Genomic DNA, 20,552 nt, shown 5'->3' on the forward strand with positions numbered 1-20,552 from the left:
TGCATGCATTTTTAAATTCCAAGAATATATATACTCTATAAAGAAATATGAATATATTTACAAAAATAAAAGTGTTTTTGAAATTAAAATATAAAAGATTGTAAAAATGTGTTTATTTATAAAGGTGAATTTCATGTGGCAATTGGCAGCATATAAAATATATATATATTGTAAAGTAATATACGTATGTAAGAAGACAAATGAGAATTAATGTACATGTTAATATCGGGAATAAAACCAAAATAGTAATAATAAAATAATAATACAAAAGGGTAATAAATTGAGTAAAAAAAACACATTGTGATTGAAATTGCGTTAGCAGGTAGCAAATGGGATTAAAAGTAAAATTAGGGACGAAAATGTCACACGCGAATGGCACGGGGGACCAGTTTAGCAATAATACGCCCTCCAAAACGCTGTGCATTGGCGCGGGCTGAAATGAACAAAAGTAAAAATATTTGGGCAAAATGTTAAAAATAAATTGGCTTAATAAAAACGTGGCGTGAAAGGGGGAGGGCTAGCCGCACAATTTCCCCATTTAGGGTAGAAACGCATGGACCCAACACTCACTATACGGCGCCGTTTCACCTCAAATATAAAGTCAACATTTTCTAAAAAAAACCATTCTCTGTCATTTTACAACAAAACAAAGAAACCTTATAAACCCTAGCCTCTGCTAGGGCTTCAACTCAGCCACCACCACCGCCGTTCTTGACCAATCGGCCTCCGTCGACGCCCCGATCTCCGATCGCGACAGAGAGGGGCACCAACTCGACGATTCCGGCGAAAAAGGTAGGTTTTCTCTTCCTTTCTTTATATTTTAAGCAAAAATAAATAAATAAAAGGCGAAAACTAAAAAAAAAATCAAATATATATATGTACAAATGAAAAAAAATGAAAGAACGATTCGACAAAATGGTAAAACAGAAAAGAAAACCTCTTTTAAAAAAAATTTTCTCTTTGCCTTTGTATTTCTTTCGGTCTTTTCACTGAAATCCCCCCCTTTTGTTACAAAATATATGGCTTTATATAGCCTAAAAACTTATTTGTTTTACTATATTTTCGCTAATGGACTCTCTGAGTCCGTGTTTGCAGGTGCGTGGAGAGTTTGGCATGCGTGGATGCCGAAACTTGCGGCGTCCGGATGCTGCTGGAGGCGCTGAAGACGGGGGGAGCTGCGGCGGCTACTGGCAAATGCTGCTTTAGGGTTTCTGCTGATGTTTTTTTGGGGGGGGGGGCTGAGTTTTGGGTTAATGATTGGGTCTTGGGATGGGGTCAATTTGGTATTGGGTTTTAATTTTATTGGGCCTGCTATTGTATTTTATTATCGGTAGGGCCAGGCAAATAATTGGTATTACAATAGGCTTGGGAAAAAAATAATGCTCGTTTAGAAAACGACTCTGGCCTCAAGTAAGGCTTTTGTGGCCTGAGTCCGGCTCGAATTTGCAAAAAAAAATCTTGTTTTTTTTTGTTTGTTTTCTTGTTGTTTTGTTGCTATTTTCTTGTTGTTTTCTCACTATTTTACTACAATTTCACTATTATGCTGCTACTATTATGTTGTTATTGTTTGGATATTATATAAGTCTTGTTTTATTGTTAATTTTGTTACTATTTTAGAGGCATTTGCTTGTTAAGTTGTACTTATCTTAGTATTATTTAAGTATACATATTTTTTAAATTTATTTTTAAAGTGTTGAAAAATATTTATTTTAATATTTTTAATATTTTTGATGTGTTATATTTTTAAAATATATATATATAGAGGCTCAATTTAACCCGGGCCCAAATAGAAACCAAATATAAAAAAAAATAAAAATGAAAAACAATAGAATCCATTAATAAATTCTAAGTCCAATTACAAATGACCCAAAATTAAAAAAAAAACCTAATGGCCCAGTGGCCCAATAGCCTAAACTATTTTCAAAAAACTGAAAAAAACCTAGCCTCTGTGCCACTCCTCTCCTCGATCACACCACTCACGGCTCCTCGTCTCGAGGCCTGACATGCCTCTGTCGCCCTTGCACCAAAACGGCAAAGGCAGGTGTTCCATCCTCGTCGTTGACCCTCCACCGCTACTTGCAAAAGAAAAAAACAAGGACGACAAAAAGAACAGTAGCAAACAATAGATGGTAGAAACAAAAGAAAAAGAAAATATGTATAATTGGCTATAAAAGCCTTGTCGAAACCCTTTTTTGAAAACAAAAATTTTAATTGTCGACTTTAAAAAAAACAAAACTGGAGTCGCCACCGACCCTTTATTAAGGTGTGATCGGCCCACCTTAAAAACAATTTTGGTCTACGAAATTTGAGAAAACAGGTTCAGGAGTCAGTTACGCACGAGGAAGGATTAGCACCCTCGCAACGCCCAAAATTAGTACCAAATTGATTTTAAATGCCTTGGTGTCGAAAATTTGAAAAGACTTTAAAAGGAAACTTTTTATTTCATGAATGGATTAAAATAATAAGACAATTCGTATTTCAAAGAAATAAAACACCACACCCAGTAAGTTAGGGCACAAGGTTTTTAAAACCTCAAAATACCCGAATATTGCCTTTTGTTTCTGAAAATTCTTATTTCGAGAAGAAAATGTCATGACCAGTAAGTTAGGACCCAACATTTTGAATTCCCGAGAATAAGCTTTTTATTTAAAATTTGCGAATTCATGGCAAAACAAATACTTGGCTTTCTAAATTCATCGAAAAAAATAACCGCGATCCAGTAAGTTAGGACACAATCTTTTCCGAGAATTCTGAATGCCAAATATTTTGGAATTTATAAAATAGGATGATTTCAATTCTTTGAGAAAACCAAAATAGATATTTTAAAAGAGATGCCCAAAAGGGTTAGGGCATAACATGAAACAAATACTCTAGTTTAAGACAAATATGAATAAATATTTACAAGTATATATACAAGTACATATAATACACAAACAAATTCACAAATATACGTACACACATATTTAATGCATACATAGCAGTGTACATAAAAAAGGGAGGTAAAGAAATATATACAATGAGCTCACAATAGTTTCTAAGAATATGCATGCAAGACACGTGTGTGTATATGTGAAAATTGTGAAGATAACAAATATTAAAATATGCATATGTATATAAAAAAAACAAAAAAATGTATAAGTATATATGTGTATAATATAAAGTATATAAACGTTAAAACAAAAAATGTATGTATATGTATATATTTATAAATACGGAGTATATATATATGCGAAATGTAAAAATTTATAGATGTATACAAAAATTGTAAAAATAAAATATAACTTTGTACATGTATAAAATAAAAAAAATAAAGTATATATATTTATAGATTGTAAGTATATATGTGTATATAAAAATATGAAAAACATAATATATATATAAGAATGCGTATGCATTTATAAAAATTATACGTATATATTATATATATATATATAAAAAGAAATGCGTGTGTTAATGTATAAAAAAATAGCAAAAATAATTATGGTAGAAACAATATAATAATAAAGATATGATAAAAATATCAACAACATTAAAAATAAAAAAAAACTAAGATGAAGGATTAAATCAAAAATAAAAAAAATTAAGGGCCGAATTTAAAGTTAAAAAAACGCGCAAAGGGACCACATCAAAACGCGCACAACCAAAGGAGGACCCATCGAGAAATTAATCCACTTTCTCCAATTGTTGCGCAGCAGTAAGGGCTAGATTGAAACAGAAATAAAGTATGTGGGTAAAATTAAAAGAAATCTGAAATTCAATTTAAACGCACAGCAAGAATAGGGGGACCAAATGCAAAAATAGACCATCTAAGGTCAGAATGCGCAGATTCCCCTCCCCCCAAAGGGCGCCATTTTGCTTATGTCTTAAATTAACCAAAGGAAAAAAATTGAAATCAAATCTGTTCCATTTAAAAAGAAATCAATTGCTGCTAGGGCTTTTCTCCTAACCCTCTTGCGCCGTCGATCATCTATTCCCCCTCCAAAACTCCGATTGCGACGGAGATGGTGGTGGCGCGACAGCCTCGACGAAAAGGTGAGCTTTTCTTCCTCCTCTTCTTTTATATTATTTGCAATATAGAACCAAAAAACAGAAAAAGAAAAGGAAAATCTAAAAAAATCTAATAATCACCTTTTAAAGAATGAATAATCGATTTGCTCTCGTATTAGTTTTCTCTGTATTTTCAGTCTCTTCCCCCCATTCTTTTACATATTAAATGGCCTTTTATAGGCTGAAGAAAAAAAAGAAAATAAATCGATGACATTATTTTTTGCTTGTTTTTCTCCTCTGGATTCTTTGAGTCCGCGATTGCAGGAGTTCGTGGAGTGTACGACGCGAGGAAAAGGGGTGGTTCCGCAACGTGCGCCGATCAGATCTGCTGGAGCGCGTCGTAGGGGCTGTTGCGGCGCTGAGGCGAATGCATCTAGGGTTTCGGTGTTTTGGGGTTTGGGTAATTGGGCCTAGGCTAGTAGTTTTGCTGTATTGGGCCATGTCCTGTTTTGTGCGGGCTTGGGTTATTTTTGTTTGTTTTTATTATTTTAAAAGCTCGGGCAAAAGGGCTATTACAAGCCTGATTCTAAATATATTTTTTTTTACACAGAGAAACAAGCAATCAAACGAAAAAAAAAAGAACAAAAAGCATTAAAAGATAAAAAAACAAAGGTGATTTCTCTTGTTTTTTGTTTTGTTTTTTTTTTTTAAATTTTTGAAAAAAATAAATAAAAATACAAAAATCGTTTTTTTACCTAAGTCGCTTCATCTCCCCTTGTTGTCGGAGGCCTTCTCCGGCATCAAATCCCAGAATCCATTAGGGTTTGGCCTAGGCTTCAACAGAGCAGGGCCTGAACGGCATGAAATGAGCCGAAGGTTCCTTTTTTTATTAATTTTTCTCGCGGATAGAAGGCATTGCCTTCATTTTGGGGTTCAAAAGGGGTTAAAACTCTTTTTAATAAAAAAAGGAAAAAAGGAAGGAGAAAGGTACTTTTCTGGCCCCCGGAGGTGACGGCCACCGTATCCGATGACAGGTGGCCACGGTGGACCACGGCGGGGCGACGACGGTCCTATGGCCCGACCCTGGGGCGTGTTTCAGAGAAAAAAATAGGAAAATGGAGTTTTAAAAAAAACACAATTGAAATTATTTTTTTTTTTTTGAAATTTTTTACTTTTATAGGCTCCCAAAATGATGCCGTTTTGGGATTGGCCTCAGGAGCCGAAAACGACATCATTTTGAAATAGGACTCGACTCGAACTGCACAGGATCCACGTATTTTTTATGTGGGGGTCTATTTACGCATTTGGTCCTTCTGCTTTTGCAACTTGTTTCAATTTAGCCCTTTTCCTTTTTAATTATTTTATTTCTTTCCCTGTAATTTTGAATTGCTTACAAATTAGTCCCCTGACTGAGCCCCGACCTTTTGGGGAATGACGCGTGTCCTGGAGTTTGGGATAATTTATCATTTAGTCCTTATTTCTTTTCGCGCATTTCATTTTGGTCCTTTATTCTGTTTTATTAGTTATCTTTTATTATTTACAATTTATACCCCCTAAGTTCATTCTAATTTCAATTTAATACTTGGTTTATTTAAACTTCAACCTTTTTTACAAATTATTTTATTTATTTATTTATTACTTCTTTATTTTTTTATATGTTTAAGAATTAAATTGTTTACGTTCTTTTATTTGAGCCTTTTTCGCTCATTTATTATTGTGGTTATTATTTTATTTTTTGTTCTTGTTATTTTATTATTTCTTTTATCATTTTTGGCATTTTCATGCCATGTAAATTTATCTCTTGAATCATGCATTTTTCATTTTCATTGTTATTTTAAGTTACCTTATTTATTTTATTATTATGATATGATTATTAATATTATTATCATTATTATAATTACATTATTATAATATTCCTTTATTTATTTATTATTTATCATTCTAATATTCTACCCACATAGCCATTTTATATTATTTTATTATCACTATATCATATATTATGTTTAAACATATTTATCCATTTCATACCATGCCAGAATAAATTAAATATACATAATTATAAGTGTCACATTAATTTTTATTCAATGTATAAAAAGAAGAATTTCAAAACCAAGGCAACGTTCTTATTTAGAGATTCGAGAAATCATGCCTTAACTTACGAGGTTTGATTTTCTCTTTTAACCTAAATAACTGAACACCATTTTAAAACTAAAAACACGTGAAATTTAAACAATAATTAAATAAGGAGCAATTTTAATTTCAAGAATTTAAGATTTCATGTCCTAACTTACGGGACATGACCTTTTTGTTTTGGTTATCTCGAAATAAGAGGGCTTCTTATATAAGTTTTGATTTAACTGAATAGTTTTAATTAAAAAAAAGTTGTGCAAAGAGGGATAGTAGCTTAATTTCTATTTTTAACTGCCGACATCAAAACATCAAGTAATCAACTAGGTACTAATTTATGAGGGTGCTAATCCCTCATCATACGTAACCGACTCCTAAACCCATTTTCCGGATTTGTAAGATTGAATATTACTGTTTTAACAAATCTAACGTTTTATTAAAATAGTAGAGTTTTGAGGTGATCTAATCACACCTAAGTAAAAAAAGTTAGTGGCGACTCCCATTTTTGTTTTTTTAAATAAAAAGTCTTTTTTAAAAAAAATTTCGACAATATACATAAATTAATACAAGCGGGCTGGGATCAGCTCGAGTTTTAACATTTTTATTTCGAACAAACTTGAATAAAATTTTAAATTTATTTTCGAACTGAATCCATATCTATGAAACAAACCTAAAATTTTGATTAAACCCGACCCTACCAACAAGACCTCTAAATATGATATATCCACGACAAAAGAAAAACAAAAGGTAATCGTTTACGCATCGTGTTACGTGTTAAAACTTAAGAAGAAAAAGGCAAAAGAAAACAAACAAAAAAGAATGTCATGGAACCATTTTCCAACAGATAGCATGTTGCTTGGTATAGCAAACTCTCCCGTGACTCATTATTTTTATTATTTTATATGTACCTTAAAAATTATATGAGCAATGTTTGGTGTGGCCTTTTATTTTCCGATAATTTTAGATACAATAATATAATATATATAAAAATAACATAAATGTGTTTATAAATATATTAATATATAAATGTCACGAGTTAAAATTTTAATTTTGCAATTCAAGCGGCATTAGACAATTTCTTAATTTTATATTTGTTTAAGTTTGTTTAACTTTTAGAAAGTGAGAATTCATAAGGAAAATTTTGTTAAGACACCGAAAATAAAACGGAAGCAACTCAAAGACAAATAAACAACGAAAGAACAAGAAAATCCATAAGAAAGTAACACTCACTAGGCGTTTCAATAAAAGGGGGAGAACTCTATTTATAGTTGAGCTCTTCTATATCCAATTGTACAATTTACTCTACATATCTAAATACAATGGAATGATTACAAATGAGAGGAATGACTCTATTCATAGTTGAGATCTTTTAGGTCCAACTGTACAATTTACTTAACATCAATGGTCGAGAATAAAGCCTATCTATAATTAAGATTATTAAGGGATTTACATGATTCACTAAGATTACAATCAAATCTTATCAGATTATATATATTATTTTTCATATTTACTTAGGTAAGGCTACAAAGGCTTCTAGTAGATAAACTTCTCTACATATTTCACATGTTCCACTCTGTGCGCATTCATCAAAGACTTTGATCCACGGTGCGTGGCATAAACATAAATACCCAAAAAAATTTATTAATTACGAAAATACTCACTTTCAAAATCATGTAAGTAAATAACATGTTTTGAATAGTGAACCTCGATGTCACCATTGCCATTGACGACACCAAGATTTACTATTCAAAATGGGTCATTCTTATACATGATCTTATAAATGAGTCATTTTCATAAGTAATTAATTAATTTAGATTATTTAAAAAAAACCCAATTATATATAGTATTTTGGGGACATGGGAATAGGGATCTTTCATGAGAGTTGAAAAATAAATTTTTGGAGCGTGTGAGTCCCGTGAACTTAGTGGACCTACCCTTCAAGTTTTCTTCGATTATGACACTTAGGACAACCAGGCACAACTCTTTTTTTCTTTTTTGATATAAAAGTATTTTAGAATTATTTTAAAAATGAATTTCAGCTCACAAAATATCATATTTCACTTATTCCGTATATACCAAAATATGTGAATATTTTTAAAATATATAAATAATTAAATATAATTACCACAATTACCAATTTGTGAGAACATAGGGACAACATAAATATGTTTATTTGAGAAAAAGATGGCAAATAATCCAAAGCTATAATTAGAGGGAGGGAATTCTGCCCCTACCCGTTATTCATCTCTTTCTTGGGAAAAATGTCATGTCCTGACCTAATCACACCATCTCATGACAAAACTCATATATATATATATAATATATAATATTTTTCTATTTTATTTTTTTAAAAATGATTATGTTTACTTTTATTGTATTATATATTTTTATTATGTTTACTTTTATTTTATTTTTTAAATTTTGGAATCTTAAAATTATCACCATTCACGTGATGAAACAAGGAAATATAATATAAAAATTAAAATATACCAAAAAATGATTCACTTGAATTGAATTAGGTTGAAATTGTAAAATATATTAACTATATAAAAAAATATAGAGAAAAATCTCAAAATTATACATTAACTTTAATTTAATGTGTAATTGTATACATGAATTTTGATTTGGTGCAATTATACACGTGAAAACTCTAATTGTGATTCAAATGTATACTTAAAACTTTAATTTTAATTTAATCGTGCACATTTAAAGAACTAAATACATCAATTATTTTTATATTGGATAAATGTAATTATTTATGTATGCAATATATAAGCATAAAATGATGTTATATCAATAATTATGTTAATAATTTACAAGAATTGGATCAAATCGAAATTTCATATATAAAATTGTACAAAATCAAAGTTCACGTATACAATTGCACATTAACCATAGTTCATGTACGATTTTACTATTTATCCCTTGATTATATAATAGTCAAATTTCAAGTAAGTGAAGTATTGAGTAAAATAAACAATTCTAAAGATTTTTAAATGCAAAAATTTTGTATTTTTTCAATGGGTTTAGTATTAGTTTGATTATTTTCAATCTTTTTACTTCTTGAAATGTATATTTTTAATTTTGAGGTCAAATTTCTTTTATCAATTTTGTCAAATAATTTGACATTACTTATTTTTAAAATATATGATATTGTGATATATATATATGTATACCTTAATAATTTTTTCATATTTAAAAAGACAAAAAAATAGTATAATATTTATCTAACGGTACAAGATATGTCGAGATGCATATGCTACATCACCACATCTTTGAGATAATTAATCGCAAAAGTTATCCTCAAGACTAAAAATGCACATTTTAAAAAGTGGAGGGATAGAAAATTACCAAATTATAATATATGAATTATATCTTCCAAAAACGCAGCACAATGACTTTCTAAAAAATTTGATAAAAAAATTTCAACCATTGAGTATGTATTTATAAAAATAATATTTGAACATAGTATTTATTGTTGGAAAAATTTCTTCTCCAGCTCTGATACCAATTTGAAAAATGATACTTATTCTTGGTTGTCGCAAGTCTAAATATTTGGTAAGTTACGATGTACCAAGTGACAAGTCTAAAGTAAGAAAAGAAATAAGCACAATATGCTTATTTATGTAATGTGAACTCATTATGCAAATGCGGAGCCCTGCCTAGAGAGCTAATTTACTATATTTCCAACGAGTACAAGCAATAACCAATAGTTTAAGTTCTACACACTCACTATGTAGCAACTTCACTTTTCTATTCTAATTTGGTTAACTCTTCACTAAGGTTTTCCTTTTGAAAGCTTAGCTATAAACTAAGTGGTTCATTTGAGTTTACTTACAATTTTGTGCTCGAAATATTGGGTCCTCTATGAAAAATGATAAGTGTTCTCTTAATTATTTTTTACTCAGTACAAGCTAAATATATGTAGGAGTTTTAGGTTACTATCTAAATCAATTATAATCATATTATCTTATATACAAATGGGTCTTCAATTATACTCGTAAAGTCTAAGGTAAGGATTGAGATATTCAAAATATTCCGGAGCCAACATGATCCTATCTCTATAAATAAGAAAACTTGGATTACTTTGAAACACTCTGATCCAATCCTTTGAAATTTGATTATGCACAAATGAACACCATAGGTGACCATAGATAATATTTAGAGATAACCAATTTAATGCATAACACATTTTGGCTCAAAAAGATTGCCAACACAAATAAGATGAGTTTTGGTTTATTCAAACTATGTCTTAAGTTGCAACTTCTGCCATAATTTGAAATAAAAATTACTTCTAAAACTTGTATTAAAAATAAAAAAAACTAGTTTTCGTAATGTCTAAGGTGAATATTATTATAGTGAGATCTCGTGGAATCTTTTTTTAAATCAACGATTATGATTAAAAGACAGAAATAAGGACACTGTAATCGTTTGATCAAACCATCTAAAAAACTAGGAACTTGAGTTGGTGACTTGAAAATTGTTAAATCAAGTACCGAATTAGTTACTTTTATTTAAAAATTAGTTTATTTATTTTATGTTGAAACTAGTTGAACTGTTTAAAAGCTAAACTTGCATTTCTCAAGGTAAATCTTACACGTGGCATGATCAACAAAGGATTGATGTTTCTTCTCCACCTTATTTATTTCGATCATTGATTTAAAAGACGCCCACTATAATGAAATCTTTAAATAGATGTCACTCAATGTTGTTTGAGTCAGATCATATCAGCCAATCAGATTAATTGGATCGAGAATCGATCAAGGTACTAGTCTGAAAAATAGCTTTGAATAAACTAGATCAAGAATTGATATAAACAGATTAAACTTGGTAAAAATCAATTGAAATTTTTAAAATTTTAACATTTATGCGACCCTCAATTGATATTATAAAGATGCCAAATTGACTCAGAATTTACATATAAATATATAAATATATATATATGCAATCTTTGTTCCAACTGAAACAACTTCCGGTAGTTTTAATGGCAAATCTAGTTTTAATGCACACTTCTCTCCTATTTTTATCCACTCTTTTTCATTGTGTTCATCTTTCAGACCAGTTTCAACCATTTCAATACAATGCTCTCAAGCAAATCCAGCAGTTCCTCAATTACCCATCGGTTCTTACCGTCTTTGACAACACTTGGGATTTCTGCAACGTCGAACCATCGCCATTTTTAACTATCGTTTGTTACGAAGACAATGTAACCCAGCTTCACATCACAGGCAACAATGGCGTTTTCCCACCATCGTTGCCCCGCAATTTCTCCATTGATGCTCTGTTTTCAAGCATTTCAAGTTTATCAAATCTCAAAGTCCTTTCTTTGGTTTCATTAGGTTTATGGGGTCCTTTACCTGCTACTATCGGTAAGCTTTCTTCCATGGAAATACTCAATTTAAGCTCCAATTACATCAATGGTTTTATCCCTTTGGAACTTTCATATTTGAACAATTTGCAGACACTTGTTCTTGATCATAACAAGTTCACTGGTCAAATCCCTCATTGGGTTTCTTCTTTTAATGATTTAGCTGTTTTGAGTTTGAAAAATAATTCACTTTTTGGGTCACTTCCAAGCTCCATTTCAAGCTCTGAAAACCTTCGAGTTTTGGCTATGGCGGATAATCATTTGTTTGGGGAAATACCCAGTCTTCAAAACTTGACAAATCTTCAAATTCTCGATCTAAAAAACAATTATTTCGGCCCAAGTTTCCCTGTTCTACATCACAAGGTCGTCACTGTTGATATCCGTAACAACAGTTTTAAATCCAGTGTTCCAAATGAATTAAACTCTTATTTTCAGCTTGAAAAGCTTGATATCTCCATTAATGAACTCATTGGACCTTTCCCTCCATCTTTATTCTCATTGCCTTCCATTAATTACATCGATATCTCCGGTAATAAACTCACCGGCAAGCTGTTTCAAAACATGTCTTGCAATGCACACCTTGTGTTGGTTAATTTATCTTCGAATCTTTTAACCGGCGAGTTGCCGGCGTGTCTGCGAGAAAACGTCGAGGAAGGGGTTGTTTCTTATGACGGGAACTGTTTGTCCGGTGAAGAAGGAAATCAAAAGCCTTTGAGTTTCTGCCATAACGAAGCGTTGGCCGTCGAAGTTTCGCCTCAAAAGTTGCGGCATAAAGAACGTAAAGCCATGGCTGTGCTTGTATCGAGTTTAGTGGGAGGGATTGTTGGATTAGCGGTGATAGTTGGTTTGAGTTTATGGGTTTTTCAGAGAAGAAATAGAAGGGCGGCCATGAAAGGACCTTCAACAAGGTTGATAACTGAGAAGCTTTCGACAGTAAATACAGTAAAGTTATTATCTGATGCAAGTAAGATTCTCTCTCTCTTTCTGTTCAGTATTCGACCTCTCATCCTAAAAAAAAATCAATGTACAATTAAAAATAATTTTACATATTTTCGTAATTTTTATTTGATTAATATTTAATTGTAAATATAAAATTTGATGTAAATTTAATTTTTTAATTATTTTTTTATAAAAAATTAACATTAAATATATTAATATATAAAATATTTTAGATTGATATGATAGAAATATCGGATCGATCCGAAAATTTATATGCATGACAAATATATTATATCGACAAATTTAATGTTTGGGTCGTTCAAATATTAATCATATAAATAATTATTGAAGAGTGTAAATAGGGGTAAAGTCTGAAAATTTTTTTAGGGGCGGCCGAAATTAAATTTTAATTTTTAATAGTCTATATATTTTTATAATTTTTAAAAGATTAAATTATTTTTTTATTATTTTTAGGGGGTTAAAGTGTAATTTTGTATTTACTAATTTAAATTTTTAAAATTTTTAAATGATATAAATGAATAATTTTTCATTTTAGGGGAGTGGGGGCCTGCCAACACCCTAGATATGCCACTGTATGTAAAACTATTTTAATTTTTACACTATGTAAGTGGATCCCTACTCATATATATATATATATGTATAAGATATACGATATGTATCTATACCATATATTAAGAATTTACAGAGTTGATATTACAAATCGGATATAAACTTAATTAGATAATGACTAAAACAACTTTATTTTACAAAGTGAATTGTATTTTGTATTTCATTATTTTATATAAAAATTAGAAAAATATATGTAAATTATAGGATTTGGACCTAACTTTTTATAGTCATTTAACATTTATATTTTATCATTTCAATCATTAATAAAAAGAAAATTATATTAATATTGTTATTAATACTAATTATAAAGTTTTTAATTCAAAGTTAAGTTACATCAATACAAACACAAAAGATAAAAAAAATTAAAATAATAATAAATTAAAGGAATAATTTTTATTAAAATAATTCTAAAATTTTTAATTTTTAAACATCGATCAAATAATATCACATCATCAATTTTTAAAAAGATAAATATATTATTATGATACATTCTATCACATTTAGTTCTTCACTAATTCAATTTAACTTTAATTAAATGTGACAAAATGTAAAAAATGTATAATAATTATATTTTATAACAATATTTATTATAATAATCAAGATTAATTGTAAAATAAATACTTTATGTTTTATTTTTACTTTGTAACATCAATAGCTATATAAAATATGAAGTACCTTATTTACAAAATTTGTTCTCTATAATAATTTTTTTCTCTTAAATTTTAATAAATTTAGTTCTATCCCTAAGTGAAATAAAAATAATAAATTTTAACCAAAATGTTTAAATTTTTTTCGTATTTTATAGAATGAAAACAAATATATATTATAGTTTTTAATTTATTTTTTTTAAAAATTCAAATATAATCTAAATCTTAGATGTTGTTATAAGTATCTTAGATGCTATTATAAATGTATAACACCTACCTCTATATAATATCTAAATTTTTGTCAAATAAATGAGACTGTTGTACGGTATGTTACCTTGATTTGGTATGAAGATCAAGTATATGGTGTGGTTGACGGAAGAAAATCAAATATCATTTTAAAAATGTATTCAAATATAAATGCTTTAAGAAAAATAAAGAGTCCGAATAATGGTAGGGTGTGATTAGACTTATTAATGGTCGAGCTAACCGATCAGGCCTAGTGGCCTGCCCAAAATTTGGGAGCGTTTAAGCAAAAATATTAAGCTCAGAAAATGAGTTTGGAAAAAAAATTAGGCCCAATCAAATACATTCAAGGCCTGAGCCTGACATTACTCATTTTTCAAGTTTGGCATGTTTTATATTATGTTGTTTTTATATATTATGTAATTTATAACACATAAAAGATTAAATCTATAGTAATATATAATACTATTATAATGTAAACATTAAAAAATTAAGATAATTATATATTAAACTATAATAAATAAAAATTAAATATAAATATATATATATTTTAAAAAACAAACATGTGTGGATCTAAAATGAGCTTGAGTTAGCCATTTTATTAATATGGATGGATTTAGACAAAATGATAGGTCATATATCGGGTTGGGCCAAACCTGAACCGAACTTGGACAAACATAAAATATATTCATATTATACTTAAACCCGACTCATGAACACCTCTAAATGTCACATTTGGTGATTTTTTTTTTATTTGTATAAATTGCAGGGTATATATCAGAAACAATGAAGATGGGAGCAAACCTCCCTACGTATCGTGCCTTTGCTTTGGAAGAACTAAAGGAGGCTACTAATAATTTCTCTCATCCATCCATCGTTGGTGAACCTTCACTTATTCAAGTATGTATATAATACGAATATTTTTTATTTTTAAATTTTTTTATATATTTTAATTAAAAAATAATGAATCATATTATTTTATTTATGTTCAAACTACGAATCCAATTGCTATCTAATTTTTTCAATCGTCTTACCTAAGTTTCACTGGAGCTTGAGTTGGTTGCTGGTTAATTTTATACAAAGTGAACATTCGATTAACAAATTATAATTTGTAATTCTAACGATCAATTTTATTCAAAAGAAAATTGAAATAATAAAAATATTTTCATTAATATTTATACACCATTTATTATTAGATACTAATTCGAGCCTAGTGAAGTAGAATTTGAATAAATTTTATTCTAAGACTTGGCCCTTAAAAAGAGGTTTGGTTCAATTATGAATTAAACATGAATGTTGAATATTAATACTTAAAAATAAAATGTTATTGTCGGGTTCATAACATTAAGATATATAGATTTTGTTTATCCACGTATTTAGAAGGTTCTTAAAGAATCATATCTTTATATTCATGTTCGACGAATTATTAGGCATGAATGCTTTAAGAAAATTAAAGAGTCGGAATAACATAAGATTATAATCTATTGGTGTTTACAACTATGTTACTCATATAAGGTGTAATTGTCGCCTTGCCCTTGGGTGTAATTGTCGGACCCGGCAGGTCGGCGGGTCGATAATCGTGAATATCATAACAATTTTTATAAAAAATTTTCTTTATCATTGAATTAATCAAATCACTCATTCTCGGTTTAATTGTTATAAAATAAAAATTTTCAAGAAGGAAAAAGGAGTTGATATTTCTATCTAAAATTGTTCTTTGGGTATAGCATGTGATTCACACTCAAGTATAAGTGTGATTTATGGACATGTAATTGGTTAATTATACTTTAGTATTGTTATATTCATATGATTCAGCAAAAGTTATGTTTGATGATTGAAGAACTTACATTATTTGTATTAAATAAAAATGACAGATTTACAGAGGAAAACTTGGGGATGGAACAGCAATTGTGATTAGAAGCATAAAGATGAGAAAAAAACACAGCCCCACCATGTTTACACAACACATAGAGATTATCTCAAGACTCAGACACAACCACTTGGTTAGTTGCATTGGTCACTGTTTCGAATGTTGCCCTGATGATTCAACTGTCGGCATCGTATATTTCGTATTCGAATCCCTTCCAAATGGCACCTTGAGAAGCTCCATTTGTGGTAAATCCTATCCGTTTCTATCATATGCACGTGTTGGAAACGAATACATGTTTGAATGTGAATATAAGCTAATATAGTTAAATACAAATACGTGTCCGAGCAGGAGGAGGGGTAAGGCTGAATTGGGCACAAAGAATAACAGCAGGAATAGGGGTAGCAAAAGGGATACAATTCCTGCATACCGGGATCATGCCAGGAGTTTTCTCAAACCATTTGAAGATTACTGATGTTTTGTTGGATCCCAATTTCCATGTCAAGATTTGCACTTATAATCTCCCTCTTTTAGCTCATCAAAATGCTGGATTAATGGTATGAAAACTAGTAATTTACAATCAACAACTTAATCTAACATTTAGCCATGAACTTAGTGTTCTTTTTCTTATATTTTGGTCCTTAAACTTTTGGTTCACATTAGTTCTTAAATTTGACGGTTTTCTCTTCTTTTGGTCCCCATAATAACGTGACACTCGTGTCACATCATTATATAGACCAAAACTGAGAAAAGCTACCAAATTCCAAGATGAAAGTGTACAAACAAAAAAATTTGAAGGGCTAAATTGAGAAAAATTACCAAGTTGAGGGACTAAGTATTACTTTATCCCTATTATAATTGATAGATTTATTGTAAACAAAATTAAGTTGTTTGAGTTAAATGCATATTAACTTTTTTTTTTTAGCAATTTCAGGGTGGTGCTGCAGTTTCTTCCAATGGACTCAAATCAAACATTGGAGGAAGGTACATTTCTTAATTTCTAAATAACTTTATATATGATAGTTACAATACCGATACAAATGTCTTAAAATTTATATAAAATATGATTATACCATAATAAAAATATTGACTTTGGTACTAAAAATGCAGGGAAAAAGAGGAAGAGAAGTATGATATTTATGATATTGGTGTAATATTGATGGAAATTCTGGTGGGAAGGCCAATCATGTCCCAAAATGATGTTATGGTTGTCAAAGATATTGTGAGTTATTTCTTTAATTTTTACGGATTTTGTAATATTAGACACCATATGATTATCCGATTTAAAAATAACAAAATAAATCATTAAAATATAATATAACAAAAATACAAAAACACAAAATTACAGATAACAAAATAAAAAACATGAACTTGGGTTTAGGTTTTAAGGCAAAACTAAATACCATGTGCAGATACAAGTGAGCAATAAGATGGATGATACGGCTCGAAGAAGCATAGTGGATCCTACAATTATCAAAGAATGCTCAACTGAATCCTTGAAGACAGTGATGGACATATGCCTGAGATGCCTGTCTGATGACCCGACCGCTCGACCTTCCATTGAAGACATCCTTTGGACTTTGCAATTTGCGGCTCAACTTCAGGATCCATGGCGAAATGATTCTCACCACATCCATCATCTATCTGACTCGAATCCGAATAACTTACAAGAACAAATTTCTCGTGGATAAACCTTTTGATGGCTTTTGGAATTTATAGTTTGCGGCCATCACTGATTTGTAAACTGCATATGAACAAGTTCAATACTGCTAATGACTGCATATATGACTATTTCATGCATAAATGACTGCATAAGTCTACGCAAAGGATATCTTTAGTTTCAAGTTCAATACTGCTAAGGACCAATGTATATGAACAAGTCAACACCAAATGAGATACTCCATCCATTCGTGGCCCAATGAAGTTGCTAAGAAAAATAGAATACCATTGAAAAAATCACAGGCATATATTTTTACTCAAGTAAAAGCTTGTATCATGATGCTGCCTTGGATCATAAATCAGCATCTGCGACGTATCTGGGCGAAGGACTTTAAGAGAAGCAGCTGAAACACCTCATGGTGCTGATGTACTCTTATCTGCACAAATGAAAACAAAAATTAGCCCAATGAGTATTAATGGTAACCTGGAACAAGAATAAAAAGAAGCGGTTTACCTGTCATTGCAGATCCATTAGAGAGCTGACGTATCCACTTTCTTACCAATGTTTTTAGCGAGCCACTGAAGAGAGTACCAATGGAGTTCAAAAATTAGAAAATGCAATTTCAATGATTCAAACATAGAGGCACAGAAGCAATTTTACGAGTTATAGGTACAGTTTTCAAAGGAAAATGAAATTACGCAAACAAGTCCCAAATTTTTTCAAATCTATTGCTGAGACATGAGCAACAAGTTTGCGGTCTTAAGAAAGAACAATAAAGCATGTTCAAGCTTAAAGCATCTAAAAAGTAGATGTTAATCATGTTATCCGTACAGGTTTCAATAATCAGGGGCAAGAAAAGATCATAATATTTCATTTTGACTGGAGGTTCCAAAGGCAGATGTGCATCCGGTACAATCAGAAGCTCTAAAAGGAGCCAAATTATGCATCGGCCTTTGCAATGACATCACAATGACCATAACAAACACCAAGGTTATGACTAAAATAAAAGAGTAACATCCCTAGTTGCTGATACGTTCTTGATATGGAAATTTCCAACCTCATTACATCAATTAACTTCAAAATTTCCCATCAGTCGTAAGCATTTTATGACACTTCTCAAATACATCAGATCAATCTAAACAGTCATCAATTGTATAAGACTCACCTGCCACCCTCAAGATTTTGATAGAGATCTCTACAACTATCTGTATCATGGAGGATTAAGAAGAAGGCCCTTGTTGCAAGACCAAGTACCAAATAAGGCTACACAGTTATAGCTCATTCTTCTTTGGACTTATTTGGCTAAGATACTTGCTAGAGGAACTTCATTCATCTTCTTAGGTTTGCACCTACGCGATGTGTGTGTATGTGTGTATCTTTGTCCCCTTCTAAAATTTTCAGTACTTCAAAACTGCTACCAAGCATAAACCCTCCATTCTTTTGGCTAGTAGCTTTAACATAGATGCCAAAATGCTGCTTGCAAAAAGTGGCATAAACCAAAATCACCATTCACAGCCCAGGGCGGCACCAAACATACAACTAATAAGGTTTTCTGACTACTAGTAATCCTATATCCATATTTCTACCTTCAAACCAAATTATATACTTCCCGAAAAGATACTTTCTAATCTTATTATTCACATTTAATGTGCTGTAAAAATACTAAATAAAAAAATTATCAACCAAAATGAAAACCAACCTTAGCTGATGTTTTTAAGATGCATTTCATAAAAATCATTCAATTTTTTACCAAACGACAATCCCCTTTTCTTCATTTCACTCAAAACAACCATAGCTTCCAGTTCCCTTCCCAATCTCACCAATTTATTAGCCAAAACCCCAAAACTCTCTTGATCCAACATTGCATCCCTCCCTCCACATGCCTTCACAAACCTCACCGCCCCGTCATAATACCTAATACTCAACATCCCATTTATCAGGTGCGTATGCGTCGAGTACATCACCGATATTCCAGCATCCATCATACTCCTCAACAACATCAAACCCCCTTCCACCTTCCCCACCCTACACGCTCCCAATATCAGCGCGTCGTACGTCCGCAAATCAGCACCCAACTCTTCCTCCTCTATCTTCTTCACCAACGCGCTCGCCTCCCTCAGCTTACTCTCGGAACAGTACGCAGTCAGTAAATAATTATACGCCGTCACGTCCGGTTTAACTCCGGCGACTCTCATTATATCCACCACCCGCCACGCCTCCTCCATCTTCTTCTTCTTCGCCAACGCGTTCACGATCGGATGAAAGGTGGCGGCGTTCAACTCTCCCTTTTCCATCATCGTCTGAACCACGCGCAGGGAATCTTCGATTCTCTCGATCTTGCAGAGACGTGCTATAAGCAAATCGAAAGCCTGCTTGCGCGTGATGCCTTTGTCTAAACGAGACAACGTTTGGATCAAAGGGTCGAGGATAGAGAGAGAGGAATCCGTATTGGTGATGAAGCTGAAGGTTTTCGTGGTATTGAAGCACCCGTCTTTTATTCGCTTGTTGAGAAGATAGCCTACTGTCGCCATATCTCCATTTCGGCCGGCTTTGAAAACCTGGTGGTCGTAGTAGGACGACGTGGGCTCGTCGGGAAATGGGTCTTCGAATGGGCCGGGGTCAACATACTGAGCGGAGGAGGAGAAGCGCGTGAAGAATAAACTGGAGATAAATTGTGGGTTAGGGGATTTGGTGTTAAGTTTTCGGAGAATGGACATGACAGAACAAGGTCGGAGGAATGGAGGGTTTTGGTGTTGGGGACTTAATCTAGGGTTTAAGGAGAAATTTGTAGTTGGCATAATCATAAATTTAGTCCTTCATATTTATACTTTCTATTAATTTAACTCTTATTTTTTTAACTAAATTTAATCATTAATTTTTATTAAAAAAAGCTATAATTTTAAAAATTATGAAAAAATTTTAAAAATAATGTTAGAGTTGTGTGATACAAATTCTGTTAAAATAATAAAATACATTGATAAAATAAGGAGATTTGTCAGGCAAAGGTCGTAGCCCCCCATAGATCCCATTAAGCATAAAACTACTTTTTTTTCTATTTGACATTGATTGTATAAGTAGAATCCA

At 31.1% G+C, this 20,552-nt stretch overlaps 2 protein-coding genes and 2 long non-coding RNA genes across 6 annotated transcripts; 3 read left to right on the top strand and 1 right to left on the bottom strand.

Annotated features, from left to right (window-relative positions):
* Nucleotides 1–294: 294 nt before the first annotated feature.
* LOC121218605 (uncharacterized) lies at nt 295–1,497 on the top strand. Its single transcript, XR_005915077.1, has 2 exons — nt 295–792; nt 1,096–1,497. It is a non-coding gene; the product is annotated as an uncharacterized lncRNA (long non-coding RNA).
* Nucleotides 1,498–3,487: 1,990 nt separating this feature from the next.
* On the top strand, nt 3,488–4,580 carry LOC107903361 (uncharacterized). Its single transcript, XR_001685766.2, has 2 exons — nt 3,488–4,032; nt 4,312–4,580. It is a non-coding gene; the product is annotated as an uncharacterized lncRNA (long non-coding RNA).
* Nucleotides 4,581–11,030: 6,450 nt separating this feature from the next.
* Nucleotides 11,031–17,612, top strand: LOC107903362 (probable inactive leucine-rich repeat receptor-like protein kinase At3g03770). 2 transcript variants are annotated; one of them, XM_016829377.2, is made up of 7 exons: nt 11,031–12,446; nt 14,711–14,841; nt 15,816–16,056; nt 16,160–16,365; nt 16,734–16,792; nt 16,919–17,030; nt 17,221–17,612. In XM_016829377.2, the coding sequence occupies exons 1-7, from the start codon at nt 11,057–11,059 to the stop codon at nt 17,497–17,499; spliced, it is 2,418 nt and encodes an 805-aa protein (XP_016684866.2). In that variant the 5' UTR covers nt 11,031–11,056; the 3' UTR covers nt 17,500–17,612. The 2 variants fall into 2 exon arrangements, with proteins under 2 accessions (XP_016684866.2, XP_016684867.2); XM_016829378.2 differs by having other exon boundaries at nt 16,743–16,792.
* LOC107903364 (pentatricopeptide repeat-containing protein At3g56030, mitochondrial) lies at nt 17,099–20,300 on the bottom strand. Of its 2 annotated transcripts, XM_016829383.2 has the most exons (4): nt 19,168–20,300; nt 18,634–18,941; nt 17,982–18,046; nt 17,099–17,904 (listed from the first exon to the last, which is right to left on the bottom strand). In XM_016829383.2, the coding sequence occupies exon 1, from the start codon at nt 20,270–20,272 to the stop codon at nt 19,169–19,171; it is 1,104 nt and encodes a 367-aa protein (XP_016684872.2). In that variant the 5' UTR covers nt 20,273–20,300; the 3' UTR covers nt 17,099–17,904; nt 17,982–18,046; nt 18,634–18,941; nt 19,168. The 2 variants fall into 2 exon arrangements, with proteins under 2 accessions (XP_016684872.2, XP_016684871.2); XM_016829382.2 differs by lacking the exon at nt 18,634–18,941.
* Nucleotides 20,301–20,552: the final 252 nt, after the last annotated feature.

The sequence above is a fragment of the Gossypium hirsutum genome, chromosome D06 (genome assembly GCF_007990345.1).
Source record: "Gossypium hirsutum isolate 1008001.06 chromosome D06, Gossypium_hirsutum_v2.1, whole genome shotgun sequence".
Taxonomy (NCBI): Eukaryota; Viridiplantae; Streptophyta; class Magnoliopsida; order Malvales; family Malvaceae; genus Gossypium; species Gossypium hirsutum.

What these genes read in the sequence shown, in the direction of transcription:
- LOC107903362 (XM_016829377.2), top strand. Translation starts at nt 11,057, where the DNA reads ATGCAATCTTTGTTCCAACTGAAACAACTTCCGGTAGTTTTAATGGCA. An exon ending in AAAGTTATTATCTGATGCAA is followed by an intron (nt 12,447 to 14,710) that starts GTAAGATTCTCT and finishes TATAAATTGCAG; the next exon opens with GGTATATATCAGAAACAATG. An exon ending in CTTGAGAAGCTCCATTTGTG is followed by an intron (nt 16,057 to 16,159) that starts GTAAATCCTATC and finishes GTGTCCGAGCAG; the next exon opens with GAGGAGGGGTAAGGCTGAAT.
- LOC107903364 (XM_016829382.2), bottom strand. Translation starts at nt 20,272, where the DNA reads ATGATTATGCCAACTACAAATTTCTCCTTAAACCCTAGATTAAGTCCC.